General features: G+C 40.3%; 2 protein-coding genes across 2 annotated transcripts in view; one reads left to right on the top strand and one right to left on the bottom strand.

The window, feature by feature from the left end:
* Window positions 1-388: 388 nt before the first annotated feature.
* atp5f1d (ATP synthase F1 subunit delta) lies at window positions 389-4990 on the bottom strand (the record flags this gene model as incomplete). Its single annotated transcript, XM_034146997.1, is given in 5 exon segments — window positions 389-514; window positions 680-809; window positions 3045-3133; window positions 3883-4036; window positions 4801-4990. Coding segments are annotated over 4 exon segments (556 nt in total), but the record flags the coding sequence as incomplete, so codon positions are not given.
* cbarpb (CACN subunit beta associated regulatory protein b) overlaps window positions 4942-11013 on the top strand; it is a 15481-nt gene continuing 9409 nt past the window's right edge. Inside the window, 4 exon segments of the mRNA XM_034146996.1 lie at window positions 4942-5184; window positions 6964-7144; window positions 8021-8093; window positions 10198-10337. Of these exon segments, the coding sequence (XP_034002887.1) occupies window positions 8046-8093; window positions 10198-10337 (188 nt within the window). The 5' untranslated portion in view covers window positions 4942-5184; window positions 6964-7144; window positions 8021-8045.

Genomic DNA, 11013 nt, shown 5'->3' with positions numbered 1-11013 from the left:
CTGGACTAGAAGTAGAACAAATTAATCATATTATCTGAAATGTTCTGGTTCAGACATAGTGCTGATATCTGCTGCCCCCAAGTGGCTGAAACATTCACTACATATCCGACAAAACGCCACAGAAGTATGAATTTGAATAACCTTTTCCACACGACATGTCAAGTCTGCTTAATGAGAAAAGTTAAAAAAAGGGAAAAGCCTTCCAAAAAAAGTGTTACTTCCATAAGTCCTGTTAATTAGCTTTTGTGCACCACAGGTCTGTTCTGAATTACACAAGTCTCTGAGATTCCATTAGACTCTTGTCTTTGTGCATCAAACATACTACATGTGATCATCATTAAGAAGCAGGAGAGAGCCACACGTAAAGAAATCTCCACACTCTGCCAGCTGGTATTTCCAAATAAATTTATTTTGTAATTTTATCCACTGTACAAAGCAAGCATGGAATCTTCTGGACACTGGCGTGACAAAACAGATGGACCTTTATTTCCATCAAAGAAAAAGAAAAGATTACCTATAGAGAGGGGAGAAAGAAACACAGTGACTGAGTTTAAAAATGACTACATCTCTTGTCAGTATTTACATTTTCTATACTATTAACAACTGTGCATCTGTGCATAATGTTCCTGTTGTATTCAAATATTGAACAGATCATGGTGCAGCAGCTGAGATGTCTCACCACAGATCTATGCGAGAGCCTTGACGATGGCCTCATGTGCCTCTAGGTTGATCTGAGCCGCTGCCCTGACTGCCTCGTCAGAAATGCCGGACATTTCAGACTGAGCCTGCTCCAGGTTGGCCTTGGCAGCCTAAAAATAGACAGAAGAGCATTTTTAACAACGAGAAACAGAACAGAAAAGGAAATTATAAAATACACATTTATTATCTTTGTCTTAAATAGCGTCAAGCAGGCACTCATGGGCAGCTAAACAACCTGCAAAGCTTTACTCTTTCAAAAAGCTTTTCGGGGGCTAACTGTCATGTTAAAGTTCAGGGAGGCAAGGCTGAGCAACGACGAATCAAAACTGCAGACAGGCAGAGAATATCCCCACTGCCTCTTTGCTCTGAAAGCTCCATTTGTCACAGTAGTGATTAGACACGAGAAATGCCAAACATAGCTGGAAGTTAAAGGTCTCCCAGTAGGGATTTGACACATCTGCTATAACTCAGCAGTGACTGACCTTTCCCTCCTTATTAACAGCGTGGGCCTATGTGCATTTCGACTTCAGAGTGGAGGACATTTAGGAAAAAATAACTAATTTACTGCGATGAAGTCAACTTGACAGTGACACTGGCACTGCCCAAGGTCACAGAGGCACCTCTGAGGCTAGAGCATAATAACGCAGCCTAGCATTAACAAGATTGACATTTAAACAACGACTCAACATTGAACTGCAACGCTGATCAGATGGATAATCATCAGCTTGGAGAAGCTCATCAGCATAGAGGATCAAAATGAGGAAAATCTATTATGGGATCAAAGAATAGTCTCTTCTGTCAAAGACCATCTCTCTGCAGGGACTCTAACCAGGTTGGACAATCACTAACTATGGATCACTCAACACATTGGATATATACACCAATCACACAAATCTCATCAGTATAGAAGATTCATAAAGAAGGCACACTGGACCAATGTTGTGAAGACACCATTTTGTTAACACTTAGCGATCCCTGCTAGATGTTCTGAGTGAAAGTACAGGAAGACAGCTTTAATAACTTCACATGTTCCAAATGCGACAAAGCAGATGTCTCTTTTGGAAATAACACCCAAAAATCGGACCAAATGTCTTCATATGTTTTATGAACACATTGAGTGGTACAGTTTATTCTTTTCTCTCTCTCTCTCTCTCTTTCTTTTTGACGGATTTAAAAAGCCCCACTAAGGTCTTTTTATGTTCTAATTTTCAATAAAATATGTACTTTTTTTAAGAGGTTTTCTGATGTTCTATGAAAAGGTGCCAGACACAAAAGAAAAAGGTACCAACCTAATAATATCAAGAAAGAAACTCATTATTTTGCCTTGCCCACTTCACGGTGAAATCAAATCTGAGAGCTAATTGCAGAACAAAAGAGCTGATTAAAAACAATCAAGGACACCACAGGTACAAAGATAATTGCTGCTCTGTCTCCGCTGGTTTTGTAAAGCAAAAGTTACGAGAGAAAAGGCAATTCAAAATATTTCTTTAAACAGAACATGGAAAAATGGACGGCCTGGATCTAACCACAATGTATTAAATGGTTTATACATTTAAAAACAACAGGCCAAAGGAAATAAGTTCAATTGGTTTCCCAAAAAAAGGGTTCAACAATTACATATTGTACTGGCAATAATGCTAGAAAAGTGAACACCCTGTTAAGGTTTAAATAAATGACTACCAAAGACCGGTCTTGCTTTTTATGAAGGCTTCCTTGTGATATTCTGAATCAGTCCTCAAATGCAAATGCTGTGTTCATACTCTATAAATGATACAAATATAGATCTTAGCAATTATGGCTACCTCCTTAAAAAAAGGTATTAGAATATTATAACTCATTACACAGTTTATACTATGATCAATACCGATATTAAGACTTTCATTGTGTATGAAAAACATTGCAAAATACCATATTGGATAATATGTCATGTCATAGACATTAGACTGCCTTTGAACATGTGATTTCCCCCCAGGTTAACCATGTTGACATTTCATCAGGACAATATCTGCAAACCCTTCACTACGTGGTTATTTATTTTTCGAAAAATAAGCTCATCACAGCTGAATAAATGAAGGTTGCAAAGATATGAAAAACATTTATTAGAATATGTAGAATTTAAGATTAGGATTTTTATAATTAAATAGATTTCAATATAGTACAAAACTAGAATTTAAAATTGAAAAGTGTTGGTAGTTTAAATATGTTTTGGCTAATGAACTGAATAAAATCCTTTAGTATAAACATATGGTTAAATATGCTCAAGAAGTTCTATTTATCATATGGTCATACTGCCAGTTGCTGCTCTAGTATACATGCGAGTAAAGTGGGGTTGGAATTATACTCACATCAATGTCCAGATCGTCCAAAGTAGCAGCCTCCTCCACAAGCAGTTGCACTGAAGAATCAGCGTTGACTGTTATTGACCCACTGCTCACTGAGAACACACACACACACACACACCAGTGTTACTACACATGCCAACATACAGTCATCTTCAGTGTTTTTAAAGCCAATCCTGCCTAATTCTCCAGCTTGCTTCAGTTCCACATTGTATTTTCTCCTCAAGGGTTTCTTTAATCTAACCTTTGACGCATATAAAATGGAAGAACCCAAGATTTTAATAAAGATACATTTTATTTTTTTGTTAGCATTTCCTAAAAACAGCATCCATGAGTCTGAAACACAGAAACACTGTCATATCCAGGTGAATCGGAAGAGTTATTTACCATCAGAATCAGCTGAAAGTAACTTAGCTTTGCATACAGTGAAGACCACTTATGTTTCCACTTTTCAGAGAGATAATTAATAAAGATTTGTATTTCTAAATGTGTGGTCTAGTCTGATAGTTGTGGGGTTTGGTGTTCAAGTAGTAGTACACAAGCTTCTCTTGAGTATGACTGACATTCAGACCTTTAATGACTTAAACAATTAAAAAACTAGTGCCAAGAGTCATAGAGGTAAACATAATCATGCGTACATACATCTACTACTGTAAGCATCCAATAGATATTTATTCTTGCGTTTACTTTTTGGTTAAGTGTAAAAAACAAAGCATCGTTGCTTGCTGTTTTCCTACACATAGAGGTCAGTGTTTAGAGACATATAGAAATGTTACCAGCAGGAGATGAGAAATTAGGTTAAGGCCTGACTCTACTCTTTGTGTGCTGGAAAGTAAAATCTTACCGAAGTATTTGGTAGCAGAGCCGTCATCATTGAAGATTGTGACGACGCCGGGCCGGAGCACCTGCAGGGTGGGTACATGGGCAGGAAGGATACCGAACATACCGTTGAGTGTGGGTACGTCAACCTGTTTCACACTGGCTTCTTTGAAAAACACCTGTAGAGTGGAGACAGAGGATGAGACATTAATTCATTTATAGAGTTCACTGCAACGGTTGAAATCAGTGTCTGATCAAATATGCAGCTGTCAGACTGGAAACTGCAGAATTAGAAATGGAACTGAGCATATCAATAGCCATTGTAATACGATACATCCATAGTCATTAATCTCTCTGTTTACTTTTAATGCAACATGATGATGCATACATTTTGAATGATAATAAACGTTAGTTTTGGATTGGACTGAATGAATTAGACCCGCAGCAGAATGAAAGCTAGACATGCAACCATGTGTAAAACTGCAGGAACAGTGGATTGAATTCAGAAATGTGAAATGCATCTCAAGGTTAGACAGCATTTACCTCTCTTGCTGAGTGGCGGTTTCACAATGGATGTCATATAAAGTTAAGACAATAAAGTGACAAACATAAAGACATATATCCCCTGTTAGCTTATAGAAACGCGTGGTATTCTTTTCGCAAAGTAGAACGTTACTTTGTCACACTGCTGGTCAAAGACAGTGAATGACAGCTATGTATGCTATCATTAGCGAGCTATGCTAAATCCTCTACCAACAGTGCACGCTCCTGTTGTCTGCATGCATGCCACACGAAGTACACCATGCATACTAACAATGATTACAACCCTACACATTAGTACACCACTGCCTATTCACTGAGAGGCACACGTTACTGTGGAGCAATTCAACGTGAAACTAAGTTAGCTGTGTAGCTAGCAGGGCCTGTGGAACCTCGCTGTTACCTTTGTCGGGGAGGCGAAAGTGAAGGACATCTGCGGGCCAGTGGAAACCACATCGGCGTAGGAGCGAGCCTGCCTCACTACGGGGAGAGCCCGGCGGAAAATTCGTGCTGCCATCATGTCTGAAAACGGGATTTTAATCAAGTTCAACTGAATGACAGAGATCCTCTTGCGTGAAGCCAGTCGGTGTGAGCTTGGTACGACAAGGACGTTCGTAACCTACCCATAAGGCTTTGCGGTGTGCGCAAAGGATGCAGGGTAGTGAAGTCTTTGAAAGGTCAGGCTGAGGTTAGTTATTTTGGATGAGTTTGTGAGTTTAGCAATAGTATGAAGCTACTCGAGTTTAGACGGCCATTTATGATATGGTTAGCAGCATATTAAAAACAAGTAAGTACTGTTTTATTCTCTAGATAAACTAGGCTTCAGGAACTGCAAAGAGTAGCAAAAACACAAAACAGTTTCGGTTTCAATCATTTCTTGGTTTACATCGAAAGCAAGAAACCAAAATTTGGGGAAGATCGTCGTCTGTAAACATTGGGAAGGGTAATGTATTTGGCCAAACTAATCTTACCACATTCACTGTTTCTTCGTTTAATAAGCTAGGGCACACTTTACACCAGGAGATGGCGCTAAACCCACGTGTTATTATAGAAGATAGGCAACAGATAGTGATCTAATACTTTGATATTGGACCAAGTTATTGTTGCTCTTTTGTATGCCACTGCATGGACGAGAGAAAACTTGTATGGCGTTAAAAAATAAATAAAATAAACCTACATACAGATAGACACTGTATGAACTGCTTTATTATGTTTCCCACTTCTGCAAGAGTGACTGTAAAATACACAAATAATATAGTATTGTAATCATAGTTTACATTCCTGAGACACCCTTACGCCCCTGAACCAGCCACCCTGTCTGTGTATGACTGACTGAGCATGAGGCTAATTTGGAGAAGCCCTTCATCACTCAGCTCTACCTCTCCTTGCGTCACGTGGTGCTCCTCTGACTGGGTGGTGGGTGTGTCTTAAGCAGTGGGGTTTCATTCATAAATACTTTTAGCTTTAAAATCCACATTAAAGTGTCCACAGAAGAGTTCCGCGTTATTGGCTTTGGCCCTCCACCCCTGTATGGACCCGGTCGGTTGTTTAGGTGAGTGCTTCCCCTGCTTCATGATGCCTGCTCGTGTGTGTGTTTGTGCAGCCAATTCAAACCGTGTGCTACCTCCTCTGTCGGTGTCACCGGACTGATGGAAATCATAGGCGCCTGTGAAATATCAAGATGGCATTTGTATTAACCTCACTGCGCAGCTGGGAGTGTAGGCTACCTGCTTTTCATCCGTTTTTAAACTTTACTATCGGCTCCATTTCATCTCGTAGTGTAATGAGATGTTGTCTTCTCGCAGTAGATTTTATCACCCAAACCTCCATGAGGAAACAGCTGCCAGAGGCGAAGCTCATTATTTGTTCCGGGAGGAAAACACATTGCAGTATCGACTACCGAGAAATAAGAAACGGCATGGTTTATTTGTGCAGCATTTCTCATTTTAAACAGGTTATTACAAGGTCTCAAATTAGCACTCATATTCTGTTCCAGGGGGTACTTTGGGTATGATGGGAGTGGGACGAAATATATAAGGCTACTCAAAGCGAAAACGATACCCAGTATAATACCAGTCATGCAGCTGGCATAGATATACGGAAATGTGAAGCATGAAGGGATATGCCATTGCTGGGACACCCGTGTTTTACCATCTGCTCAGCCAACCATCAATATAGAAATCTTCAGGGATTGCATGGAAGTAAGAAATGTTTAAAAAAAGTCAAGACTATATTTTCATACTTACACATTTCTTCCTATATTCCCTAAATCTTTACAACACTGAATAATGGTAAAAGACTGTTAGGCATCTCTAACTTGTTATCAGCTATATTATTGCATTATAATGATACAGTGAGGTATTTTTGGTTTTCCAAATGTTGAAGGAATTCTTCAAAGAAAAATGTTCTCTCTTGAATGAAAAACAGTATTTCCATGATCATCACTACTCAACTAGTAGCCTGTCAGAGATTTGTGTAGTGCATTTGTTGAATGCAAGCTCTTATGCAAACCTATCCACACAAACTGAATAATTAACCAATCGTTCTGCCGTATGTTTGTTATCAGCCATGAAGCTTTGCCGTCCTGTTGCTCCGGGGCCAGTGGGCCAGCCCTGAGGGGGATCACTGCTGCTCAGGCTCAGTCGTGCTGCTTGGGCTGAGGTGACTGAGGATGCAGCAAGGGAGCTGAGGAAGAGACTCCTGACACACACATCCAGAGCTGCTGCTGCGCACTGCCCTCCATCAGGGTAAGACGCTGGGCTGGTAAAAGAGCAGGATGTGGTACAGTACTGCAAGGGAAAGCATTCTGGTCACAGCCTGATGTGTTTCCAGTAACTGTTTTCATGCTTGGACGCTAGATGCAGGGAGTTAGACAGGCTTTCCACAAACAGCTCGGCAATAGCTTACAGGTTGTGGTGCTGAAGTTGAGTGCTGCAGTATCTGGCAGGCAAACAAGGAGCGCTGAGTGCTGCTGGCATGTATCTACTACCCTGCTGGGTGAGTAGATCTAACCAGGGTGTGTGTATGTGGGCGTTTGCTGCAGCAATAGCTGTATTAATGGCCATGATCTGTAAAAGCAAACGCATAGCAGCAGCAGCAGCAGCGCTAGTGGAACTGCTGGAGCTAGTGTTTAATAAGAGCTGCTGTTTCTCTCTGTTCTGTGTTTCTCTGTGTGTGTGGGAGGCAGATGGAGAGTCTTCAGGCTGATATGGAATTACATGGGTGATGATTTGCAGCTGAGATGAGACGATTTATATATATTCTGTGGGATTCAAAGCATGCGCACAAGCACACGCCGTACGTACGTACATACATACATACATTTTGTTTCTGATTCGTCTTGCAGTCTTTCATGGCTGTTAGATGCAACAGGATTTTTCTGCAGCAAAGAGCATCTTCAATCACTTCATACAGTGTGTTACCACACACCAGGCATCAATAATGGAAGGCATTCTTTATTCTATACATTCACAGAGGTTTGGCTTTATGTTGACATGTGAATGTGTGGATTTATTATCACAGATGAATCGCAGTGTCTCTGACTTTGTGTTTTGATAAACAGCTCCGGTAACAGTCATTTCCTCTGTGTGTTTGTGTGTGTGTGTGCATGTGTTATCTCTCAGGGGGACTCTCTAGTTGGCCTGGACCATGAGCAATGAGTCTACCTTCTGGAACATCCTACCAGAAAACTCCACAGTAAGTCTGCCTTTCGCCACTGGCTTATTCTCTAACTTCCTGTCTGTGTGTTTGTGTGTGTTGTGTCCAGCTCACCACCAGAATCATACTTTCCCCTCATATTCTCTTCTGGCCAATTGACTGGCTAATGGAGAACATCCTGACCTGGACCTGACATAATTAATAATTGAATTGAATTTCCCCTCGCAGACAAATTAAAATGTGACGTCAGAATGTAGAGATCATTAACACTTGCTGTACGTCCTCAGAATAACACTATAACATCTATGGGGTCGCTAAAGGGTCATCGTGATGATATTTAAAGACTGTTTTCTTGACATTACATTGTTTACTCCAATAAAAGGGCAAGGCCTGCTGTTGTTCTCTACCCTCCAACTCATGACATTACATGTCACTTGTAGATGCTTTTATCCAAAGCGACTTACATACTACATCAATACTGTGGGCAATCCCCACAGGAGCAATTTGGGGTGAAGTGTCTTGCCCAGGGACACAACGACATGCTGACTGCAGTGGGGTTTGAACCTGTGACCCCCTGGTCCGAACACCAATGTTCAACCCACTGCACCACACGCCTCATGACCAACTAAACCATTCAAATACCTGTTCTGTACATGTACATGGGCATCAAGGAACTTGGGAAAAACATTTTTATTTTTGAAATTAAATTACTAAGAATATTCAATGTTGAAATAAATACATCAAATGGGCAATTTATTAATAAACAAATAAACTCTGCATCATTTTGGACCACTAAGTAAAAATGTGTAATTAAAAATGTGGACCCTGCTAAATAAAATAATAAAAAAGATTACGGAGTTGACAGAGAGAAATGTATTGTGTGTAACTTTTCATTCATCATACATACAATTAATTTGACCTTTTATTTATCATTCACTGATTTATATCTTCATAAATCATGTTACCTTGGACTCAATGTTATGCACATGTACAGATGGAGGCACAATGCTACCTACCGAATGATATTGACCAAAATGTCCTTTTATAAAATCATATTTAGGTAGTGAAAATCATGGGTTTATCAGAACTGTCTTTCCATCTGCGTTTGTGTGAGCTGACATGATGGATTGTACAACGTTTTTCCCAATGAATAAAGAGGGAGGGCTTTCAACATATCCTCCTCTGTTGAAACGTGTTCATGCTTGAAAAACTATCTGTAAATCGTAACTATAGATACGATAGAGCCTCTACCGGTGCGCCCTGGGTGGTTAATTCACTAAGCTGCTGTCCTCCCTGGGAGGGCTTTGCCATAGCTCAGGTACACTGTAGACAGGTTAATAGCATTGGCCTTTAATGATTCATTTCACTGTTGCATTTATAGATTTACTTTATGCAGGCCAACCAGCCAGTGGTGCTAAATCAATCCTTTAAGCTGCACCGTGTTACTGGGAAGGTAAAACAGCTGCACAGTGATGTCGTTAAGTCTTGGCTGCACTTCCTATGTCGCGATAGGAATGGCATATTCAGAGCATGTTTATCTACTGTATTGTGTTGAAATGTTTTTTATTTTCTAAAAAGAGAGCAAGTTATATCTAGTACCCACATAGGAAATACACACAGTATGTTAAATGTAAAATGTTTTTGCTCCACTCTTTCCGTAAACCCTGTGTTGAGAGGCAGTCACATTTTTAGACTTTTTTTGGAAAATAATCCGTTTACAACTGAGAGTTGCTGCAGTGAGCATCAGCGAAAAGCTTCAGCAGGTAGAGTGCTTATGTGGGAAGTGTTTGGTTGTCCCTTTTGAACCAGCGCATTTAATGTACACATTCAGCTCAGGTCATCACCTACCTCTCTCTTTCACTGCCTACGACTGTAATGAGTCAAATATACCAGTTAGCAGGTCCGTCGGTACAGTACAATAAAGTAACATATATATATATATATAGACCTTTTCACTGCGGACTATTCATAATAGGAAAGGAATAGATGTTACTGTGGAAAAAAATGGAATGTCTTCCATTTTTGTAAAGCACTTTGAATTGCCTTGTGTTGAAAGGTGCTATATAAATAAACTTGCCTTGCCTTGCCTTGCCTTGCCTTACTAATAATCTAACTATCCATTTTGCCCTCCTCTGTATTTCAGGAGATCCCATTTGAGGCTGAGGAGCAGCAGGATGGCTACGTGCTCCTCCTGGTGATCCTGTCCATCCTCCTGGTAGGAACGTTGATCTTCATCTCTGTCCTCCTCATCACCTGCCGCAGAGGAGGCCAATTCTGTGCCAGGTACGATGCAAAAAAAACATCCATAACATTCAGGATTTCAGCACTTCACTTAACTAGAGTGACTTGTGAAGAGTTTATAGAAGTATAGGATCAAAACTAAGCAACAAACAGTGAAGACCTATGAGCAGTGGACTTATTAAACAAAAGCTTCTGCACATTCTAATACAAATAGCCACACCATTCCTGCTTTGCTTAACAAGGCTGCCTTTGTGGATGTACAGGTGGTGCTTTTTTACAGTGCTGCAAAAACACACAGTTGACCAACAGAGACTGCTCTTCCTGAGCTCATATGCATTTACTATTTATAGAGAGCATGGTACTTATGTTGAATGTGTTTACCTGCATAATAGATCAGGCTCATTCAGTTTAAAATGAAGCTAACTACTTCCTGTCCACTTTGCTCCATACGGTGAATCCCGAACACATCTTCAGGACGATTCCATTAACAGACAAAGCAGTGATCCATGAAACAGATTAAATCATCTCAAGCTGTTGCAGTAAGTGGTAGAGCAAATGATGCAACCCTATATAGTTAGAGATGCTGTTAGACCAGGACGACAGGCTGCATCTAGTGCATGAAGCAACTCAGCTGTTAGAGTGTCAGGACCCTCTGTGGGGCTGTTATAAAAACACCTTGCTGGAAATACATTCAATATTTATGCCCATCTATTTGTGA

This window comes from Trematomus bernacchii, unplaced genomic scaffold (genome assembly GCF_902827165.1).
Source record: "Trematomus bernacchii unplaced genomic scaffold, fTreBer1.1, whole genome shotgun sequence".
NCBI classification, from domain to species: Eukaryota; Metazoa; Chordata; class Actinopteri; order Perciformes; family Nototheniidae; genus Trematomus; species Trematomus bernacchii.
This window is presented reverse-complemented; position numbering and strand designations above follow the sequence as displayed.